At 39.1% G+C, this 24,582-nt stretch overlaps 1 protein-coding gene across 1 annotated transcript in view; it reads left to right on the top strand.

The window, feature by feature from the left end:
* TM9SF3 (transmembrane 9 superfamily member 3) overlaps positions 1 to 24,261 on the top strand; it is a 125,483-nt gene extending 101,222 nt beyond the window's left edge. Inside the window, exons 5-15 of the mRNA XM_082268176.1 lie at positions 1,631 to 1,708; positions 3,285 to 3,416; positions 6,621 to 6,787; positions 10,811 to 10,905; positions 13,255 to 13,385; positions 15,593 to 15,732; positions 17,958 to 18,026; positions 18,445 to 18,591; positions 19,635 to 19,718; positions 20,978 to 21,054; positions 22,558 to 24,261. Coding sequence (XP_082124302.1) covers positions 1,631 to 1,708; positions 3,285 to 3,416; positions 6,621 to 6,787; positions 10,811 to 10,905; positions 13,255 to 13,385; positions 15,593 to 15,732; positions 17,958 to 18,026; positions 18,445 to 18,591; positions 19,635 to 19,718; positions 20,978 to 21,054; positions 22,558 to 22,625 — 1,188 coding nt within the window. The 3' untranslated portion in view covers positions 22,626 to 24,261. The remainder of the gene's footprint in view (positions 1 to 1,630; positions 1,709 to 3,284; positions 3,417 to 6,620; positions 6,788 to 10,810; positions 10,906 to 13,254; positions 13,386 to 15,592; positions 15,733 to 17,957; positions 18,027 to 18,444; positions 18,592 to 19,634; positions 19,719 to 20,977; positions 21,055 to 22,557) is intronic.
* Positions 24,262 to 24,582: the final 321 nt, after the last annotated feature.

A 24,582-nucleotide genomic window follows, 5' to 3' on the forward strand; every position in this document is an offset into this window, starting at 1 on the left:
GTAACTATCCAATAGGATAATTACTGCATGCTTAGTGTAGTTAGTTGCTTAATTCTGGGTGGCAGCCTTTTTTTATTTATTTTTTATTTTTTGGCCAGGCAGTGTATTTTTTAATAAGGGGCATATGTATGAACCTACTAAACTATGGTGCATATTATGTGTTTGGAGTTTGATTTAGCAAACAAATAAAAGGGTCGATCCCTAAGAGCCGGTTCACACTGGGGCGGCTTCAAAGTCGCCTGACTCTGAAGCCGTCCCGTGCAGCGTGACTTCAGTGTGACTTGCAAACGACTTCTCTAATAGAAGTCAATGCAAGCCACTCTGATGTCTAAGTCTGAGCGACTTGATGAGTCGCTTTGATTAGAACGGTTCCATTGCACTGAATGGAGCACGACTTGTCGCCTGACAAGTCGTGCCAGTGTGAACCGGGACTTAAAGGGAACTCGCTCACACGGCATGTCACACACACATCAAAAGCTTCAGCCCCAACAACTTCAAGTGTCAAATCCTCACATTCCGAGAGCCCCAAAGAGATATACCTCCCCTAAAACCACTCAGTGAGAAAGCTGTCCCACCCAGCAGCATGCCCGGCCCCAGTCCCCACCATGTGCAAATTCAAGATCTGCCATCTCCGTCGTTCAAAAATAAAACCCTGCTAGTCAAAAAAAAACTGGCTCCTAACTTTGTTTGCTGGCTCCTAGATTCAGTTAATTTGTCAAGCCCGGTCTTAGCTGTTTGCCAGGAATTCAGACTAAAAATGGAACTAAATCATTTTAGGAATGTTCGTGCCCCCCGGAGCTTTTGCCCTAATGTACAAGCTCGCTGAGCATTTATGAATATTATGGCACATTTACCTTGCACTTTCAATGTCACCTATTCTCCTCCTGAGTTTTCAGACCTCTCGACTGGTTGGGACGGTGTAACTCCTGTACATGCACATAGGAGTTGCTCCATCCTGGCAGGGAATCATGGCTAGTCTGTTCTCTCAGCTTCACATGCGCAGTCCTGTACACTTGGGAGAAAAAAGCTGACCAGCAAAGAGCAGCATTTATGACAGAAGAGGAATAGAGAGTGCAGTCAGAACTGCTTATTCTACAGTCTTTTGATCGTAAAGAGTTTGAGAGTAATTTTCCACAAATGTGATAATATTCCCTGAACTTTATTCTGAGATGAACAACATCTTTAACCTGGTGCATTTCATTGTTTTTTTTTTTTCCATTTCCAGTGGAGTGGAAGCTGGAGAAGACTTTTTTTTTTTTTTTTTACTCCACCCCCCCCCCCCCTTTCCCTCTTCCTCTCCCTTCCTTTCCCTCCTCTGTCTTCCCTGGATGAGACTTTGTTGCCAAACGCAAACATTTCAAGTATATTTTTTGGGGACAGTAAAGCATACCTGTTTTCAAATCCCTTTGTGCATCACAGCTGCATACCAAATAACTTGGAAAAATTCTGGAGAGCAATAAACAAAGGCATTGGCAAGAAGTTTACCATAGGCTAGCTTGTGATCATTAGTAATATTTTCTTTGAGAAACGTCCTTCACTAATCTTTTTTTTTTTTTTAAATGTTCCTAGTGATTTCCTCTATGCAGTCCTCACAAATATGATGAATCTTAAATTTCTGTGTTCTATTTAGGTTAAATGGAAGAAATCTGATGTCCGGTTTGAAGATCGATTTGACAAATACCTTGACCCTTCATTTTTCCAGCACAGGGTAAGCCATGATTACCTAATACAGGCGGTCCCTGGGTTACAAACAAAATAGGTTCTATAGGTTTGTTAAGTTGAATTTGTATGTAAGTTGGAACAGGTACATTTTTTAAGTGTAACTCCAGCCAAAAAAGAGAATTATGTTTTTTGGATTGCAAAGGGAACGATTCACACCCTTGTAATGTTTTTTTTGCTGTCTGTCCCCCTGTTCAGAAGATTTCACCTCGCTTTCTGTGACAATTGTTGTTGTGGAAAAAGATTGGTGGTCTTCAGTGGGGACATTTTTCCCATGACACCTTGCAGGAGTGAATTTCCTCTTGGTTCCTTTTGTCTGAGTCATTTGTAAATTGGATGTTTGTAACCTAGACACTGCCTGTATAGGCCATTGTTTTACCCATGATTGCATTGTTTAGTGATCAGTGTGTGATTTGCAAGATTTTGCATGCCTTTTTACAGATTTATGATGAATAAATACAGGGGCATTCTTGTTCAATTCTTAAGTTGTAATTCCAGCCAAATCCGGTTTTGTTTTGTTTTTTTTAACCACTTGACCTCCGGAAGGTTTTTACCCCTTTCATGACAAGGCCATTTTTTGCGATTAGGCATTGCGATACTTTAACTGACAATTGAGAGGTCGTGTGATACTTTACCCAAATAAACTTTATGTCCTTTGTCTCACAAATAGAGCTTTCTTTTGGTGGTATTTAAACACCTCTCCAGTTTTTTTTTTTATGCTTTAAATAAACAAAATACATTTTTACTTTTTTTTTTTTTTTTTTTTTTTTTACTCATCTAATAAAAAAATGTAAGAAAATCTAATTTCTATATCCGTATAGGCCAAAATATATTCTGCTACAAATTTGTGACCAAAAAATTCCTAGTAAGCGTATATCGATTGGCTTGCGCAAGTTATAGCGTTCAATAACTATGGGATATATTTATAGCATTATAACATTTTTATTTTTCTACTGGTAATAGCAGCGATCAGCGACTTATAGCGGGACTGCAATATTGCGGCTTACAAATCAGACACCTAAGTGAGACTTTTTTGGGAACCAGTGACACCAATAACAGTGATCAGTGCTAAAAAAAAGAAAATGTATACAGCCACTGTACGAATAACACCTGCTGGGAAGGGGTTAACATCAGGGGCGATCAAGGGAATAAATATGTGGCTAACATGTTTTACTGTATGAGATGTTTTTACTAAGCAATGTGCTGTTTTTTTCTTTCTTTGCAGAAAGAAAAAAGCAGCACATTACTGCTGTCAGAAGAGAGCCCTGTGTTTGTTTACCTACACAGGGCTGTCTTCGGTAATCCCCGTAGCCGTTCGTGTGCTGGTGACCAATCAGTGGCCAGCACTTGCTGATTGGTTCGTGCTGCAGCCAATCGCAACACAGCCAGGATGGCGGGGTACGTCGTCCGGTTCAGGAGAGCCGCCTTGCCACTGTATACAGTTGGCAAGCGGTTAAATGAACTTTCCAGTGTGACCTATTAGTGATGATAGAGCAGGAATTCTGAGTTTGTGATGCTTGTTCTGTTTCCATTTGATCTTTTCCACATTTTTTATTCCCCCACAGATACATTGGTTTTCAATCTTCAATTCTTTTATGATGGTTATTTTTTTGGTGGGATTGGTATCAATGATTCTTATGAGGACCTTAAGGAAAGATTATGCCCGATACAGCAAAGAGGAGGAAATGGATGACATGGTAAGAGCGTGTATGTCTTGCATGTTCTTCTGCTGATACATAACAGCAGACTGCTTTGAGTTCTCATACTGCTTGCTCTTTGCATATGCCCATCACAGGTCAGTATTGATGGGATGCCAAGTATTCTTGGATTCAAGTCTATTTTCATTTGGTGAAGTACTAGGTTTTAATTACTATAGTTGTAGAAGAGTTGTACTTGTTTTAATTCTTTGAACTTTGGAATTAAATAAATGACCTTGTTAGTTCTCAAAGTTCATCCTAGGGAACATTTTGATAAAGATCCTGTGTTCTACTATGTTTACATTTTATTTCTTAATGGGCAACTGCACCTAAAGAGGTTTTATTATTTTGTGTGCTGGACTCTTCTAAAGTGGTTCTTAAGGCAAAAAGTTTTTTTTTTTTTTCTTTTTGTTTTTTTTTTTAACCTCTTTAATGCATTCTCTGCTTTAAGGTTAAAAAAAAAAACGTAAAATGTAAGCTCCCCCAGAACCCCCCCAAAGACTTACCTGAGTCCATTCTCTAATCAGCACTGCCCTGTTAGCAGCAGCTCTTCTCCCTGCTTCCTGGTCTCACAGGGTTTGCTGATAGCAGTGTGAGCCATTGACTCCGGCCATCAATCGAATCCTGTGTGGGTTGGGGGGGGGGGGGGTGCTGAGCACACAACCCGGCTCGGGAGCGCACCCTCATGAGTGCCTTCATAAGAAGTGGCCTTCTATGGGGGCACTCAGAAGAATAAGGCAGAGCGAGAGCAGCATACCAGCAGAACTTTGGCCCTCTTCCTTCAACTGACAGTAACTAATGCCTTTCTGCCTACTTTTTGTAGAATAACATTTCCCTGCATGACACCCCATGCTACGTGTCTGCTAATTTACATCCTCCCCTTTTAATGGGTAGTAGCCGGTACATTGTGCAGCTGCTACCTGTTAGATCCGGCTGTCCCTAATGGCTCTAGTTTTTACTAACAATTGTGAATTGATCAGAATGGTTCCCAGTCATAGCTATCACATGAAGGCTGGAGACTTAATTCACAAATAAAGGTTGCCATTGCACCCTGAGGAGGTTCTTCTGTTTTATTACTGTAAATTATTTGCAAAAGTTTTAGTGTGAAAAGGGTGAACAAATGCTGTAAATTAAGAATGCTTTCAGAAATAGAACTGTTAAGTTTTTGTGTCAATTAATAAAATAGAAAGTAAATTAATATTTGGCGTGACCACCAGAGTTGAGGCACTTAGCCTCATTTCCATGTCCTATGCATGAAAACATACAAACTGGGGTGCTGAAAATGGTGCTCTGGACTGAGGAGTCAAAATGTTAAATATTTGGCTGTAGCAAGAGACAGTTTGTTTGCTGAAGGGCTGGAGAGGGGGTACAATGAGTGTCTGCAGGAAATGATGCAGTATGGTGGAGGTTCCTTGCAAGTAATGGGGCTGCATATCCTGCCTAAAATGTTTGCATAGTACTGTGTGTGTATATATGTATATTTTCCTAACATATTAATTCAAGACCATGTTGCAAAAATGAATACACCCCAATGAAAGTCTTAAAAGCAAAGCTAAATTTTTAGATGACAAAATCCTCATAGGAATTCAACTACAGGTGAGTCTAATTAATCATTAAACAGGTTTCTAGCAGACAGTTGATTTATAAAAGGGCATTACTTAAAGAAAACCACTTCCCATTGCATGCTGTTAGCATTGGCCCCACATGGAAGAGAGAAAATAATTCCATTACACAAGAAAGGTGAAAGCTACAAGGAGATCAGCAAAGCTTTCTTTATCAGTCAGAATACTGTAGCAAAAGTGATACAAAATTTTAACAAAGATAGAACTGCAACCATCTCATAGAGCCATCCACAGAAGTTAACACCTCGACCAGAGTGTCTTCTGATGAGAAGGGTTGTAGAAAATCACCATGCAAGTACAATGCAGTTAGCTAAAGTAGAAAGCCAAACTGGGGTGATTGTTTCCCGTGATACTATACGGCATACGCTGCAGAGGAATGGCATGCATGGGTGTCATTCACAAATGAAGCCTCTCCTAAAGCCCATGCACAAAAAAGCCTGTCTAGAATTTGCCAGGGCCCATGCTGAAAAAGACTACTGGGACTCTACTTTGGAGTGATGAGACCAAGATAAATGTTTTTGGAATTGATGGCTTTAAAACCGTATGGTGTCACAGGTGAGGAGTACAAAGAAAAATGCATGGTGCCTACAGTAAAACATGGTGGTGGCAGTGTCGTACTGTGGGGCTGCATGAGTGCTGCTGGTGTCAGAGAGCTGCATTTTGTTGACAATATCATGAATTCACAGATGTACTGCTCTATTTTGAAAGGGAAGGTGCTACCATCGCTCGGTGCCCCTGGTCGTCGTGCACCTTTCCAACATGACAATTATCTAAAGCGCACATCTAAGGCCACCTTTGGCTTTCTGAAGAACAGGGTGAAAGTGATTCAGTGGGCAAGTAGTGTATGCCTCCTGATCTGAACCCAATCAAACACCTATTCTGGAATTCTGAAGAGACAAGTTGAGCATCACTCCATCCAGCATCCAGGCTCTGAAAAATATCGTTCTTCAAGAATGGAAAAAGATAGATGTTGCAATATGTCGCCAACTTGTTTATTCCATGCCTAGAAGACTTGGTGCTGTCCTTGCAAATCATGGTCATACAAAATACTAGATGATGTATTTTTGTTGTAGGGGGTGTATTCATTTTTGCTTCAACTAATTTGATTAAAGATGAAGATTTTGTAATCAAAGTTAAATTATTAACCTTACTTTCATGTAATGGAGCCAAACAAATGTCCTATAAAACTCAAAATTTTGGAAATTGCACTTGTTCATTGAGATATTGATTAATAATCAACATTTCAAAGGGGGTGTACTCATTTATGCTGAGCAATGTATGTATGTATATATAGCACACCCTGCATTGCAATATTCAGGTATGCAAATTAGCCATTGAGCTATGGTTATGTTAAGCGATTTATGTTTAATTTGGTGTCGCATCTTATATGGCCTCTATTCATGGAAGCGCTAAAGAGACCGTATACATTGCTCGGAAATGTTCTGTATATCAATTAAAATATCCTGTATTTGAGCAACTGTGCGATATGTAATGTATTTTAAATGTCGATCTTGTCTGTGATTTTCATTGTTTGTTTTTTTTTTTTTTTTTGTTTTTTGTTTTTTTTCCCCTCCTAATGTAGGATCGAGACCTAGGGGATGAATATGGTTGGAAACAGGTCCATGGGGATGTTTTCAGACCTTCCAGCCACCCTCTTATCTTCTCCTCACTAATCGGGTCAGGGTGTCAGATCTTCTCAGTTTCTCTTATTGTAATTATTGTAGCCATGATTGAAGACTTGTACACAGAGTGAGTAGAATCTTTTCTTACACGTTATTTTCAGTAAGATTGACCTTGTGCCTCTTTTAAACCAGTTCACCACAATGAATAATTCACCAGTTTCACCAAAAACTGGCAATTTCAGTTATCTTGCCCAACGTGGTGTCCTTCAACCTGGAATTTTCTGGTTTTTTTTTTTTTTTTTTTGAGCAGATGACACTTAATGTGCATTTTTTTTTTCCCATGTGTTTTGTTTTGTGAATACAGCTTGAGATGTACATTTGTGGTGGATTTGTCCTGTAAGGGTCCTTTCACACGGTCAGTTCACTTTTTTTTTTTTTTTTAAACGGACACGGATGCACTTTTGTAGGGTCCGTTCTGTATACCTGTTTTTCATCCATCTGTTTGCAGATGAAAAACGGACATAATGTATGTCTATGGGATTGCGGACGTTAGCGGATGACATCCGTTTTTGCATCCTTTGTTTTTTGAAAGGAAGAAAAACTGGGATTCTCTTCCGTCTCAAAAAACGGAACTGACCGGAATGGTCGCAAAATGGATGTCAGCGGATAGTCATCCGCTAATGTCCGCAATCCCATAGACATACATTATGTCAAGTTTTTCATCCGCAAATGGATGGGAGGAAAAACGGACAAACGGAACGCCTGTGTGAAAGAACCCTAAGGCCTGTGTACACGAGCATTTTGTTAACATGAGAACTGTTTTTCTAGCCATACATGTCAGTGAAATTTCCAAAGTTGTTTAATACCGCTTAGGAGGAAGGACCTCCGAATCACCTGTAAAGAAATTTAGGAGAAATTTGGAAGAATGTAAAAATGATCTTTGCGTTAAGTGGAATACAGCTGAAAGCACCCTGCATTTTCCCAGCTACTTGAGCCTGTACGTTTCACTTGAATATATCCTGTGAAATAATACTTTTTTTTTTTTTTTTCCCCTTAGTTTTCTTCTTTTTTTATCCTTAGCAATGCTGACATATAGTGATAACTGTTACCACCATAATCCTTTTCTGGATGATTTAGAATAGGGTAAAAAAAAGAAAATGGTAATTCGGTATAAATGCAAAAAAAAAATTCAAAATGTATTGAATTATACAATTGCTGCTAATTCCTGTTTGCATGACATCTTCACCTTAAAAATAATCCCACTACGTAATTAAAATTATGACAACGTTGTCAACACCCCTTGGAAATTTCCATGAAGCCCAAAATGTCTGAAAACACAAAAATACATGATCAAAACACAACATAATAAAATCACACAAGTATGATTATAAATCAAGCCCCCAAAGGGTAACTTGCTTCCTAATGAACAATGATATTGAGTGAAATGTTAGCAGATGAATAAATCACAAATTCTGTAAAGTAAAAGCAAAAAAAAAAAAAATCAGATGAGTAAACACGGTACCCAACACAAAAGCAATATAAACATTTAGTGGAGATAAAGCCGGCCAAATCCATAGGTCACAGCATGTCCAGTGTAGAGTAATAGAATCCTGTGTTTTCATATGCAGATAGCATGTGAATACTTCATCTCTACACTGACCAGCTGACTGACCAGCTGACAGGTGAATAATTTTGTATCCGATCAGCGTGTTAACCAACTTCGGCAGACTGCAAGACTACACAGCTTTACTGCTGTCACTTGTTCGGGAATGATGAGCATACACAGGCAGACTAGCCAGTATGCATAGCAGCGACAGATGAGGTATTTGAGTTCACCAAGCAGAAGAGCAGAAATGCCAACAGACTTCATCTAATTCCCACTCTTACTTGCAATCCTCACAGTGCCAGATTGCCAGGACAAGCTGTACCGATATAGGCATGTGATAACTGCAAACTCCCAGTACCAATGTCTTTCCTGGGTTCCAGTGGAGTGATATTAAAGCTGGAAACAGTGTCTCATCTCTGTCGCTTCTAGTATATGGCTGTGCCGTGTGTACCAAAAGAGTGTCTATTGGGACAGGAGACTAATATCATTCTGGTAGCTGTCGTCTTTTATGCTGGCAATGCAGAATTGTCAGGACATGTTGCAGAGAGAGAGGGCCCTAACGCAACCAGTATCCTCTGTTATCAGCAGAGTGGAAATAAAGCCTTAAAGTGCACTACAAGAAAACAATAAGAGAAGGGCACATGACCTTGTGCATTACCACTTAAAAGTTTATGAAAATCAAAGAAGGGTAGCGTACAATATACTCACAAATGTAGGATATATAAACAAGCATGTAGGAAATGGGCACTGCTCACTTCAGGACACTTCTCTACTGCTGGATAGCGTGATGGCGTCCTCCAAAACCTGATGTGGCTGATGATCACTTCAAGACCACTTCATTTGTGTCATAAAACCACCTAGAACATTCACCTTCCCGCATACCACTCGAGCGTAGGAGTGATCGTTTTTTGGAAGCCTTAAAGTGGTTGTAACCCCCCTTCCTCAAAATGCTCCTATCCATTTAAGGCACAAGATATAGAACTGTGCTTTTGCCATGTCAATTGTCCCTTTCTATGTTCTACAATACCTGGCTGATCCTGCCTGTTCCTGTCTTCCTTTCTGTAAACTGGCCATGCTTATCATGACTGCTGATCTCTCATAGCATGGACAGTTTACGTGCCTCCATCATCCAGCTGTCTCAGCATTTCTGCATCTTCCCCCTTCACCTCCCTCTCTCCCTGTCATTTCTGTAGTCTGTATGATAACCGATCTCCTCCTCGACCCTCTCCTTTCTTCTCATGTCTGTGTAATTCTAATCCATGCAGGTGCTTCAGTGCTTGTAAAGTAAAGAAACTTGTTAATTGCGTTGATCCTCTCTGTTTTAGGTATCTGTTCAGTACAGTGTGTGTGGTTTCCTAAAATGTATAATGCTAAATACCTTTTCAGAGCCCTGCTGTGCAGACATGTGCCCTCTCTCTGCTAGCTTGCATTGATTCATCAGAGGGAAAATCTCATCCCCTCTCACTGTACTCACTAACTGGTCAGGGAAGCAGAGGGAGATCACAGGACAGGACCGCAAGGCTCTGCAAAGAAGGGATTTAGCATTATAATTTTAGGAGAACACACACATTGTACTGAACAGGGACCTAAAACAGAGAATTAGTAATTCATGCATGTTACTATACAACCACTTTAAAACAGCGTATCTTCTCAGCATCTTCCAAAAGGCAGCTGCACTGTGTATCCCAAAGATACATCTGCTAGAGGGGAAAGCTACAATCATGTTGGTTTCTGTCATCAGCCCTTGGCTCTGCCAGGTATGGGTTCCTTATGATCCCCAATTGAGGGGGAATCATACACCAACATGTTTCATCCACCTTTGGGAGAACAGCATGGACCTTGTGGAATACGTCCATATGCAGGACTTTTGTAAAATGGCTGAAAGCTTCACTATAGAGTGAACATTGATCAAACTTTGTTGTTTCTTGTATTTAAATAACTGCTTCTGATATAAAAAAAAAAAAAAAAAAAAGACACGAGCAGGTATGATACTAATTTGTTTTTGACACATTCTACATTCTGGCATTATAAATATATAATCAGCAAGAATGTTTGTCATGGTTTTGTCCATTAGTCTTTCTTGTACCTAGTTCCTGCCATTTTGGATTCTGAGCCTTTTCACCATTGCTCAAGTGCAAGATGATTTGCAAATCTCATAAACCCTTATTTTATTTACAATAGAAAACCTAAATGTTTATTAAACTGAGAAAATGTACCATTTAAAGATAGAATAAGGTATCTTTGAAATTGATGGCAGCAACACGTCTCAAAGATGGGACAGTCAACAAAAAGCTGGCAAAGTACAACCCTAATTCCAAAAAGTTGGGACAGACCAGGTTTACTATGTTGTAGCATCCCTTATTTCAACAACACTCTGTAAACGTCTGGGAACTGAGACCAGTTGCTGGAGTTTTGGGAGAAGAATGTTGTATCATTCTTGCCTGATCTTCAGTAATGAAAGTAATATCACTTGTACATTTGTTATTTAGGCAAATGTGTATTAGGCGTATGATTTTTAAATGCGTTTTTTCTTTTCTTGTCTAGGAGAGGTTCAATGCTAAGCACAGCAATATTTGTTTATGCTGCAACATCCCCTGTCAATGGTTACTTTGGAGGAAGTCTCTATGCCAGACAAGGAGGTAAGTTATTTCTGTGTGTTTCTTTTGTTATGGTTATGTTAGAATACACCATTTCCATCCCTGATCACCCATAAAAGGCTTATTGAATCATTCCTAATGCTCTATGTAGTAAAACTTTGGAGTCCCAGAGGTTTGAAACCCTTTTGTAAAAAAACAGAACCCCCAGTCTTACTATTTACAAGAAGCTTATCTTTTTCTTTCTTCTAAGAAATTATTTTTAACTGCTATTATGTCTAAATTGACCAATTATACTGTCAAGAATTGCCTGTACACAGTCGAGGTGGAACCTGAGTTTGCAGCTCTAGGTTTTTTGAACATTCGACAACTGAAAGATATGGGTTGGTGCCCGTTTTTCTATCGAGACTCAGTAAAAATATAATTTTTCACTTTATAAACATTGCAATGAATTTAAATCTTACTGGGGCTGGGTACAAAATACTATTGGTTCTCTACACTTTGGGTTTTTAGTTTTTAGGTAGGTTATTGTAGTAAATTAATGCAGTGATTTAAAAAGTTTCCTTCACCAGTTAAGTGTAGTGTATTAGTTTCTCTTTTTTATTTTTTTTTTACTTAATATATAGAGCTGATATTCTCTTTTTTTTAAATTTAATTATGCAATTCGATTTTACGGATTTGCATTTCTAGCATGTTTTAATTATCATGAATATTAATAAAACAAAATCATTTGTGGTGGGGCATGATGATTTATTTTGACGTTAGTAAGGGCCCCATAAAAGCAGGCAGAAATGTTTGCAAGCATGACTTGTGGTAAGTGAACCAAGTAGGGGTTATTCCAGACTTCAAAAAAGCTCATTATTGGAAATTGATTTCTGCTTAAATTGGTAAATCTTTGTGATATGGAGCACCCAGCGTCCCCTCTGAGTGAAGAAAAGAGGATTGTTTTGCTGTAGATTTTCTGAGTTCAAGGGGAAGATTCCTGTGGTTGAGTGTGATCATTAGATCAAAAATAGGTAGATTAAGGTATCTCCTACAATCTCATTGTGTGGTCTTCTTACATGCCCTGAGACTGAAAAGTTTCCTTCCTAAGCTGGGATCATCATTGAGGTACAGTATTTGTACACTGCTATAATACCCCCCATCAAACGTCTCTTCTCCAGGGAGAACAAATTTAGTGCTTGCAGTCATTCTTCGGAATTGAGGTCTTGCGATTTACCTACCAATTTAGTTGCCCTTCTCTGGACTCTGTCTCCAGCTCCACCACGTCCCTCCTGAGGACTGGTGACCAGAACTGGACGGAATACTCCAGATGTGGCCGGACCAGTGTTTTAACAAGTGGCAGGGTAATCGTTTTATCTCTGGAGTAAATTCCCTTTTATTCAAGCTAATAGAATGCTGGCTTTGCTTGCTGCAGCTTGACATTGCATGCTTTTGCTCAGTCTGTCTTCTACCAGGACCGCCAGATCTTTCTCCATCCTTGGTTCCTCCAGAGTTTCTCCCCTAGTGAATAGTTTGCATGTATATTCAGCCCCCAAGGGCTTCACTTTATATTTTTCAACATGAAACCTCATTTGCCATGTAGTTGCCCATCCCATTATTTTATTCAGGTCTTTCTGTAAAATTTCTATATCCTGCTGTATAGTTATTGCCATGCTTATTTTTGTGTCGACTCCAAAAAAACAGAGATTGAGCCATCTATAATGACCTCTCTATCATTTATGAATAAATTTAACCGAATTGGTCCCAAGACAGCCTTTGGGTACCCCACTTACCACTCCAGACCAGTCTGAGTACACATTATTTATCACTACCCTTTGAACACGCCCCTGTATCCAGTTTTCTATCCATGAAAAACAACTGTGGACTATGCCTACAGATCTCAGTCTGTAGATTAAGCACTCATGGAGAACTGTATCGAATGCTTTTGCAAAATCCAGATACACCACATCTACTGGCTTTCCCTTATCTAGATGATAGCTCACATCCTCAAAATAGGTTGCCAGATTTATCTGGCAGGAACAAGCCATCGTAAACCAATGCTAATTTCCTCTGATACTGTTTTCATCAGCAAATTCTTGGATCTAGTCCTTTATCATCCCCTCCAACAGTTTACATACTATTGATGTTAGGCTGACTGGCCTGTAGTTTCCTGGTATATTTCACTGGCCTTTTTTGAATATTGATACCACATGGGCTTTCCTCCAATCAGCTGGTACCATTCCTGTCAATATGCTGTCCGTAAAGATTAGGAACAATGGTCTAGCTATAACCTGACTTAGTTCTTTGAGGAGTCTTGGGCGTAAGCCATCCAGTCCTGGTGATTTATTTGTGTTAAGCGTTAGTAAGGGTCCCAATTATGTGTCAATAACATTTATGGTTAATTTATTTTAGGTCGAAGGTGGATAAAGCAAATGTTCATTGGAGCTTTCCTAATCCCAGCAATGGTTTGTGGGACAGCATTCTTTATCAATTTCATTGCCATCTACTATCATGCTTCCAGAGCAATCCCATTTGGAACAATGGTAAGTCAGCAGATTTTTGAAGTTGTCTTCACTTGTGTGTAAAAGAGTTAATGCGGCCATGCTAGCCTGGCAGTGTGCTTTACTCTGTATTGCTTAATGGCTCTGTCAAATTGGAGCTGAAATATTTTTAATTTAATGTAGCAAAAGAGAAACCTAGACGATATGTGTACATTTCATTTGAGTAAGCCATTGATTTACTTTGCCAGCTTGTACTTTGCTTTACACCTGATCAGGCCTCCAGTCAAATTAAAATAATTTATAGCCAGTCAAGCACATCACAGATCTTACTGACAGGACAGTAATAGATAATCATTTACAAGTTGAGTGATAAGACATGCTGATTTTGGGTCATCTTAGCCCTTTTTATATGAATAGTAACTTATTAATTTTTTTTTTTTTTTTGCTTTTATGGTTTTATTTATAATGCCAGCAATCACCCTGGGACTCAGTCCTTAATGGCCCTATACAGGTCACAATGTAGGGTTAAATAATTTTGCTTGGCGAGTTCCGTATTACCCAATTCACTACATCTTAAAACCGAATTTAGAACTGGAGCTGAGCATTTTTGTTGTGTGTGAAAATAGTATAGCACTTTTGCTATTCTAGATTGCTTAGATTGTTAGGGAACGTACCTAAAGCTGTAATCTGGTTTTTTGTCATTAGATGGTGCTGCTGAGCTGATTGTTTATGGGAAATGCACTACTGCTTTTCCCTGAGGCTTTTCTATGTCTCTTGTTAAGATAATGAATTCATTACTTTCTAACATAAGTTTGGAAGGTCACCAATCTGTGTTCAGCTTGCCTTTATCTACTAATTCTTATAAAGAAATGAATGTTTGCACACATGGTACTGATGACAGAATGTGGTGACTTGCTGGAACCAAATTTAAATCTCTTGTTTTTATATCCTAATTTTATATACTGAAGTAGTGGGGAATCTTATTATTTTCTGTATAATACCAGCACAAACCCCTGTCCTGTCAAAGTTCTGAAGCTAATTTTTTGACATGTGCTGAACATGCGTTTTACCAATAATTCATTTCTTAGTAGTAATCTGATTCACGCTTCAGGAATGCTGACAGCAGGGCATTCCACCTGCATTAAAGATTACTTTTTGGTTCTGTGACTCCGCTTAATCCCTCTCTTCATTTAAGTACACAACTTCATGTCCAACCTAAAGCACCATGCTTTACTTTGCATGTTAACTGGGGTCACCCAAGGATTTGCCTTTTCTAAGAAAGCCATAACTTAAGCTCTGCATTTTACATGCCTGGATGTCGTCCAAAGTAATTGTGTACGGGCACTCTGCTTACAAATTAAGCCTGCTCTGACTTGTTAGATACAGTTTATATTCCAAGCGTGATGTTTGAATTTCTGCACTGGCATTGGAAATTCCTCTGTCTGTTAAATATTCTTTTCCTTACTACATTCCTATAAAAGTAAATTTATTGTGATTTTAGCAAGGTTTTCTATTTAATGTTTTTTTGACTTGGGACAATGTGGTAGTGTATTATTGCTTTACTAATTTACATTCTTAGAAACGATTTGATAGGCAACTTTCACTGACCGCTAATGACAGGCCTTTGAAAAGTTGCACGCCAGATATAGATATATATATATATATATATATATATATATATATATATATATATATAAAATATATATATATATATATATAAAATATATATATATATATATATATATATATATATATATATATATATATATATATAAATAAATAAAATATATAGGTGTGTGTGTGTGTACGAATAGGCGTATGTAGAGGACTTTGAACTTTTTAGAGGGAAATCCTGCTTCAATATTCCCCAGCCACACCAATTACTAGAATTGTGTGTCGCGGATTAGTGTGTAGAGCTAGTAAGGGATTGCAGTACAGAAAATGTTAACTCTGAAGCAGCAGGGAGCTGGTAGTGCTGCAAGTCCTAAATCATGCTTTTTCAAAGATAACCGAATGCATCAGTGTTGCCCCTAATTCAGACAAATATTCATGTGTTATTTGCTCCTTTTTACATTTTGTGGGTGTGATTGGCATCAAAGCTGTTTTAGTGAGGGTGAAAGAGCAGAGTAATCTCTGAAGCCGTCAGTGATTGATCCACCGGAAATCTACATAATGCCCCTGGAATGAATGTATCCCTGATCTCCTCACTGAATGACTGCTTAGTAATTCATGTGACTTTGCTGTCCTAGGTTGCTGTTTGCTGCATTTGTTTCTTTGTGATCCTTCCATTGAACCTAGTGGGAACAATACTTGGTCGAAATTTGGCAGGACAGCCCAACTTCCCCTGTCGTGTCAATGCAGTTCCACGACCCATCCCAGAGAAAAAATGGTAAGGTTTTATCAGCACAAAGTACATTTTGCAGTTGAAAAAGTTAACATTTCTTATTTAAGGGGGTGCAACAACGTTTTAGGTTAGAGGTTTGTTTTCCTATGGACCTCTGCTTCAAACTGATCCACAGAATGACATCAAAAATATAAGATAAAGCCTTGGGGGCAAACAAAAAACTCACCATGGGTTCTTGGGTTACCTGTCTGAAAAATAATGGAGCTGTCATTGCATACTAGTTGTTTTTATTTTATTTTTATTTTTTTAAGGAAACCTGGTAAGAGAAATACAGCCATTGCAAATATCTTCTGAAAATGCTAGTTGCCTAGCTGTAATACTAATATGGTGATTTTAATACTTTTGGGTTGTCTGCCTTTAAATTTGAATAGTTTTCACATGGTTGTTTTGCATCTGTGGTTCAACATATTGAAACCAGAGGCATGCCTGGTAGCTAGAATTTTTAGAAGGTTAGCAGTGGCAGCCTACATATTTCTTAGTATAGGCATCTTTAAGAGGTGGAAGCTCCAAGCTTTAACCTTTTAGGTCTTCTTGTTGAGTCTCTGATTCAGAATACCTAAACTTTGAAGTTGTACTTCCAGACTTGTGTGCTTGTTCAGGGCAAGCAACTTACAATGCCAACTCTTCATCCATGGTAGTGCCTGTATTATATATATATATATATATTAGGGATGCACCGAATAATCGGCGGCCGAACATTATTCGGCCGAAAATAGAAAAAATAGCACTTTCGGTGTTCGGCCGAATAAGTCAAAAGGCCGAATAATTTTGTGCCGAATAATAGAGCTGAACGATAGTCGATATGATATTGACTATCGTTCTGTGGCCGTAGGCGATATTTACAGGGGGAAGGGACTCGGAGGAGGACAGGAGGACTCACAGACTTCCGTGTTAGGCAGGGGAAGCCGGGACACTTCAGCGGTGAGCATACATACATTACTCACTCGTGCACTGCAGCCCGCCCCACACATTCAGTGAGTCTTACTCTCCTCCCTAGTTTTTTCAATGGCACATTCAGGAAGCCAATCACGCCGTGATTAGCTGCACAGCGAACCAATCACGCGTGCCTGCACACCTGATTGGTTCCGCTGTGCCGCTACTCACGGCGTGATTGGCTTCCTGAATGTGCCATTGAAAAAACTAGGGAGGAGAGTAAGACTCACTGAATGTGTGGGGCGGGCTGCAGTGCACGAGTGAGTAATGTATGTATGCGGCTGTGCTCCTTTCCAGGCTCCTACTAGTCCACCTCCAGCCTCCTACTACCACCACTATGAGAGACTGTCTGTCACTGTATAATCTGATCGAGTCCACACTGACACTGACTGACTGTCACTGAGTAATTGATGTTACCACATTAACCCTGACCTGCCCAGTGCCCTGTATCTGCAATTAAAATTTACAAGGCTGCCTGCATGCTTCCTGATTTCCATTCCCAGCATCCTTCCCAATCCCTACAGTGTCACTAACATTAACCCTATGGTACAAGGCTGCAGTGTGCACTGAATCCCATTCCCTACAGTAACATTTAGGGAGAGAGAGAGACATGAGAGGACAAGAGAGAGAGACATGAGAGGACAAGAGAGAGAGACATGAGAGGACAAGAGAGAGAGACATGAGAGGACAAGAGAGAGAGACATGAGAGGACAAGAGAGAGAGACATGAGAGGACAAGAGAGAGAGACATGAGAGGACAAGAGAGAGAGACATGAGAGGACAAGAGAGAGAGACATGAGAGGACAAGAGAGAGAGACATGAGAGGACAAGAGAGAGAGACATGAGAGGACAAGAGAGAAAGACATGAGAGGACAAGAGAGAGAGAGAGAGAGTGAGAGGACAAGAGAGAGGACAAAAAATTGGCAAAATAAATGGAAAAAATGCAAAACACCGCGTTCGGTATTCGGCCTTCGGCCAAACATTTTATTATTATTCGGCTTCGGCCAAGAATTTCATTTCGGTGCATCCCTAATAATATATATATATATATATATATATATATATATATATATATATATATATATATATATATATATATATATATAATATATATCTTTTTTTTTTTTTTTTTTTAAAGAATTTAGCCCCGTATGCAGCAAGGTTTATGCCCCTTCAGTTGCACACCCAGCTTTTTATTCTAAGGAAGAATAAATGTAGTAGCTGTACTACAGCAGTACTCTGTGCTAAATGCTCATTCCCTTTATTTTCCGTTCACAGGTTCATGGAACCAGCTGTCATTGTATGCCTTGGTGGAATACTTCCATTTGGATCAATTTTTATTGAAATGTAAGTTTGTCTTTTTTTCAACTTTTTTTTTTTTTTTTTCCTAAATCTTGAGAAGGAGCTCACACTGTGGATGAGAATGTAGGTAAAATGAAATTCAGCTAGCTGTAAATACACGTGCTATAGCTGTCCATGCAGAAAATGGAATTGGCTGGTTTGTTGGTGACCCTGTCTGCTGCCTATCTCGCCCAACACCCTTTGATGAAAAAAATAAAAGGTATCGGGGCAGAAAATTGTCAGCCAATCAACATTTTGAGTATTTTAACAGGCATCGGGGCTGACTGTCAAAGCATGGATAAACCGCTGCTGCAGGAAAATCTATAGGTGTTTGGTCAGATTAAGCAGCTGATAAATAATAGATGGATTTAAATACTTTTGTGTCAAACAACTTTTGACTTTTTTTTTTTTTTTCCCCCCTCAGGTATTTCATATTTACCTCTTTCTGGGCATACAAGATCTACTATGTATATGGCTTTATGATGTTGGTTTTGGTCATCCTCTGCATTGTGACTGTTTGCGTTACTATTGTTTGTACATACTTCCTTCTAAATGCCGAGGATTACAGGTGGTAAGTGACTTGGTGAATATTATTGTCTATATGCATGAAAGACTAAATCTTGTTAAATTTTGGTCACCTGACATTCAGGTTGATAGATTTGCTGGGCAGGGCCATCGAACCTTTTTACACGATGGATAGGATTATGCAAATTGCCATTACTGACTGCTCCTTCTGAAAATAATGGACAGGCTTTTAAGCTGATTAACTTCTGTACTTTAAGGCCCCTTTCACACTTGCGGACCGATCAGATCCGCCTGTCAGTTTTTCAGGCGGATCTGAACGGATGACCCATGCATCTCTATGGGGCATCAGATGTCGGCGGAGACATGCCCGCTGACATCTGATCCTGTCCGTCAATTCCGGGCAGATGGAAACCCTATTTTCCATCCATCTGGCGGATCGGATGGGAACAGACAGGCGGTTTGTTCTCTTCCGATTCCCCCATAGAGAAGAGCGAGGACCTGACAGCTCTGTCTCCACACACAGTGCGGAGACACAGCTGCCCACCCGCCTGCTCTGCGGGGGATCGGCGGATCCGATCCCCCGTTGAGAAAAACGGAATCCACCGACGGACACCAAGTGTGAAAGGGGCCTTAGTCACTGACCAGGAACAGGTATACAGAAAAGGTCAGATCTCACTATTGGAATGCTTGCTTATTCCAGGACTTGTAAAATACAGAAGTCAGGCAACAAAAATCTCAGGAGGTCAGCGATCACAGCCTTTATTTCTTTATCAGAACAAGTTTCCTTTAAGAAGCACAGATTGTTTGCCATGATCTGGACCTTCATTAAAATCTGTACATGATTAATTCCAGAGAGACTCCTTTTCAGATTTGTTTTTCTATCATAGAAATTTGAATATAGATTTTTCTCTGCATAATTTAAGCTGCAAATTTAGTTTGCTCAGGCAAGTTTGACCAAAATACCTTCTTAGCACTCATTATATTCGGATGTGAAGTAATTTAATTCTTTATGGAATTGCATGTAACTGCTGCTTTCAGAAAATCTTGACAGTAAAGGATGCAAGTGAGTTTTTTTGTTTCCTTTTGCAGGCAATGGACAAGTTTTCTTTCTGCTGCCTCCACTGCAATCTATGTTTACATGTATTCATTTTACTACTACTTTTTCAAAACAAAGTAAGTGCCGCTTTGTCTTTGTATGTGGAGATTTTTTTTTTTTTATTATTGTGGAAGTTTTTAATTGCTGTGCATTCCAGCTGGCAATAGGGAGGACAAGCGTTGTATCTGGGTCAGGTGGGAAATCCCGCTGGACTGAGTTAAAATATCACCTGGCTCATACCTTGTTACATAGTTTGTGAGGCTGAAAAAAGACATCAGTCCTTCCAGTTCAGAAAATACATCAGTCCATCTAGTTCAACCTATGATGTATGTGTTTGCTGTTAACTGTACATTGTATACCCCTGTTAAAGGATACGTTCCCCTTTTAAGGCATGTTACACGTGTATTCAAGGTGTAACTGGTTACTATTGCAGCTGCCCCTGAGCCTGATGTCACAATTTAAAAAGACAAAGCAAATACAGCCACGTGGGGCTCCGCCCAGCCACATCATTCATTCCCAGAGTTCTGGGAATGGAAAGCTACAAGTACCAAAGCCTTTGCAGCTGCCAGCTTATAGTTCTCAGTAGGGATCGACCGATAACCTTTTCTCAGGGCCAATAGCGATTATTTTTTTTTTTTTTTTTTTTTTTTTTTTTTTTTTTTTTTTTTGTGGTCACCCTTCAGGCCCGACAGCAGATATTCTGTACATTTAAAGTTTTGAAAAATCAACCTAATTTTCAACACAAATTTGGTACTGGACATATTAATGTTTATTAAAATTTTTAATAAGGGCACGTTCCTCACACCATATCTGCCTGCATGAAAACTGATGGGGACACCGTACAGATTTCACTTGTAGAGACATGTTTTAACATCAGTTCACCACCTGTCCATTTCCATCTGATCCTATTGGATTGATGGGTGGAAAATAGGACCCCCATCCAACTGGATTTTTCTGGTAGGATCGGATAGCGGCGGATGTGTCCGCTGACATCTGCCGCTCCATAGGGGAGACTGCAAGGTCTGAACTGACAGAAGGACCCAATCGGACATCCTGTTTGAAAAGGCCCTTATTGAACAAGATGAAGTTAGAAGCTAATTGGTTACTATGAACCACTGCACCAGATTCTGTGTGCACCAGCTTTATTTGTTTGCAGTGACTTAATGCCTGGGAGATGACAGTTGACATTGTCCATTGATACTCACTGTTGTAATCTATTCATGATGGATGTTGTGAATTTGTGTCCTCCATTTGGTGTTCTTGTCAGCTGTAAGCAGTATGAAGACTTTCAATACTTACCTGTAAATCAACTTTCTGCTTTTTTGTTTTTGTTTAGAATGTATGGATTGTTTCAGACATCATTTTACTTTGGATATATGGCAGTTTTTAGCACTGCTTTGGGAATTATGTGTGGTAAGTTTGTCCTTTTTTAATACATGTACAGTATGTATCAACATTTTCATTTCTAGCACATGTGTAGGAAGATACCTTTACAGTGTATCTTTTGCTTCAAAAGCAATTTACAGTAAAGGGAAGCTTGCATTGGGGACACTCGGATTAAGCTGCGATTATGAAACCTTAGCTACTGCTATGTATCCATTTCCTATTAAATTTATAGCGTCTGTGTTTTACACAAGACATTTGCATTGAAGTTTACTTGGGTAATGAATATGGGCAGGAAGTAAAACGAACACCTGTTAGTTTTCATTCAAATCTTGTTAGTGTACCTTGCACAAAGGGATGAAGGGCACCCTTTATACAAAGTAAAAAAACTTTGGTTTTTCTCTAAAGGTTCTGCAGATTATAATATCGAGTATATAATTTATATGGCATCAACAAATTCTTAAGCACTTTCTAAGGTATATGCAGTTATATAATTTCCTATCTAAAGCCAAGCTTATAGTCTGTTCTCCCTACCTCATTTATATTGACCGCTCACACTAAGGCTCTGTTGGCATGTGTTTTGACCTGGGAGACTAACAGCACACTTAATCATCGGAAGAGCATACAGATTCCATGTTGATACAGATTTTTTGGCTGTCCAGGACTATTCACTGTGCTCCTCAACAGGAAGCATGGGTTGTGAGCTATTATATGGCTGTGAAACAATAACTTAAAGGTAGTCAATGGAAGCCGCAAAGTAACTGGCTAATAGTCGTTCTTAAAACTGATGTGCGTATGTGGAATAAACCGGTTTACCAGGACAGACTTTCAAGTTTTAGCAAATAAAAAGTTTTACCTGAAGCTGAATAAAAATGGATTTATACCTGTCTTATGCTTTTCTTTATAATAGAGCCTGAGCCTCCGCACTTGCTCCTCCTCCCTATGCTACAGAGATGGACTGCTACACTAATCTTCCTGCAGCAGTTTGATATGCCCCTTGCTGAGTGACAGAGCGCTGCAGTCGGTAAAGCTCATGCAGATTTCAGAACTCTATCTTGGACTCAGCAGAAGGCATGCCTGACTGCTGCAGAGAGATGCTGCTTTCATACAGAAAGCAACAATCCGTCTCTGCAGCCTATGGGAGAGGAGTTTGCACTGGTTTTGCGATCCAATATAAAGATGTATCTAGATATACGTTTTTACGCAACCTCAGGTAAAATGTTGCCCCCCCTCACTCTACTGCAATTCAGACCTGGTGATTGGCTTCTTAGCTACCCAATACTGCATTGTGGGAGGAAGGTGAGATTTGTACGTTTTTTCCATACCTGGAAATGCTAGGTATTTCACACTGCTGCTTGCACTGAGGAAATGGCACATAAAATCTGGCTGCATTGTTTTATCTACTGTATATTGTGCTGGTAAATATAGCTTTTTCCTTGTTTGCAAATATACCGATTACTGAAATTTCCATTGATATTGTATTTATTACGGTCTTAGATGACTCATTTTTTTTTTTTTCTTGCCCTCCAATAGGAGCGATTGGTTACATGGGAACAAGTGCCTTTGTCCGGAAAATTTACACTAATGTGAAAATTGACTGAGAGATCCAGCGAGGACAGGAACTGTGGATCAGTTGCTACTTTTTTCCAGGGCTGGGGGTGAAACATGCACATTAGTGCCAGAAGAGATTGGGTTTTAACACTGGGTACTGTGTTGGTCTCCGTTCTGTGGATGGCTTAAAATGGCATCTTTCATTGATCCTAGTTTTCTTACAGACTGCTCTTTCCAACTCCACAGCAAATGCTTGGATTTTATGCAGTAAGCATTACTACAGTACATGGCTAATCCCCTCCCTCACACCCCCCCAAAAAAAAAAAAAAGAGAAAGGAAAAAAAACTAGCTCATAAAAGATGAATAGACTAGCTCTCTTCAGTGAAGAGGACACGCAGTTTATTTAAAGCATTTGTTCCATTCAGTAAATAAGAGGGAGTCTTGGCTGCTCAAACTAGTTGATTAGTAGTCTTCTTGGTACCTTCTAAACACTCTATAAGATGGCTGTTCCAGGAATCTTCCTTTTTCTTTCATTTTTGTTGGCGCTTTAGAAATGTCTGTTTATATTTTGCCTGTGGTTTTCCTACCAGTCTGTGGCGTGCAGTAAACCTGCCTCCATTTTGTATTCTCAAGGCAAGACAACTGAAAAAACTGCATGTAAAATAAAAGCTTTCAATGTATTTGGACCAATTCCCCACATATTTATCTCTGAAAGAAGAAAATGAAACTGCATTTTAAGAATCCATCCAAAGAGGGCTGAAAACAGCTGTTCTCGGCACTGTAATTCACTGTATAGTAAAATATGTTTTTATGACCCATATGAGGTCTACAGAAGACATTTTAACGGAATCTGAAAGTAACCCCCACCCTTTCAATGTTTCTTTTTTCTTTTTTTTTTTTTTGAATAATTTTATTTTTTTCCATATTTTTTTTTATTTTTGTTGGGGTTTCAATGAAGGCTTTACGTAAATATGGGAAGATGTGTATATAACATTAAATAATGTAACTTAGGTTTAGATCCCAAATGTATTTGGATGTACAGGTTTATTAAGGAGTTTTTTTTTTTTTTTCTGATGATTCTTTGATGTACAAAATCTGTGGCGTCAGGTGGCTTTTTACATCTTGCCTGCCATTGCATGACTTTTTTATTTTTTTTTTGGTTTGTTTTTTTTTTTCCCCCCTCCAATTGATGTGTGTGTCTAATTTCTGTTCTTCCTCTGAAGCTCTTACACATAAGTCAAATTTGTAATTTAGAAACATATAATTTTTTTTTTTTGTTAATCCTATCTGGACACTTGTATAACATCTGAAGCATTGTGGCTTTAGAGTGTTCAGAGAACTGAAATAAAATTTTCAGACAAAAAAAGTTCTGGATGTCATCTTTGTGAGTTTTTTTTTTCCTCTTGATGTCATCTCAGCCTTGGAAAGAAATATCCTTGCATTTGTCCTCAAACAATGGTGATTTTTCAGTACAGCACTTGATGTTCCAGTGAACAAAAGGTGGAGTTCTTTCAATACAGATTGCTTTTTCTATTTATTCCCTCCTCTACATTTATTAGACATGATTGCACTGATATATTCAACACAATGACAATGCAGAAATCTTTGTTTCTCCTGTGTTTAGCTGATTGAATAATGTTGAGAATGTGTCAGATTGAGAAATAAAAATAAAATGAAGCCAGTAAATCGGAGTGTATAATTGAAGGTTTGTGTATACTTTTAACATAGTGTAACCCAAAACTTTTTATGGTGTACCCTTGCAAAATGTTAGTACCATTTGCTGTTCTGGTACCTAAAGTAGTTGTAAAGTCATTTTTTTTTTATCTTAATGCATAAAGCCTTCTGTGTGCAGCAGCGCCCCTAATTTACCTAAGCCCATCTCTACCTAGAAATGTTACAGGAGTGTTGGCTGTCCGAGACTCTCCCTCCTGATTGGCTTAGATGGCAGCGAGGCACCATTGGCTCCGGGCTGCTGTCAATAAAATTCAGTGAGCCAGTCAGAAGAGA

This window comes from Pelophylax lessonae (genome assembly GCF_965119305.1).
Source record: "Pelophylax lessonae genome assembly, chromosome: 9".
NCBI lineage: Eukaryota > Metazoa > Chordata > Amphibia > Anura > Ranidae > Pelophylax > Pelophylax lessonae.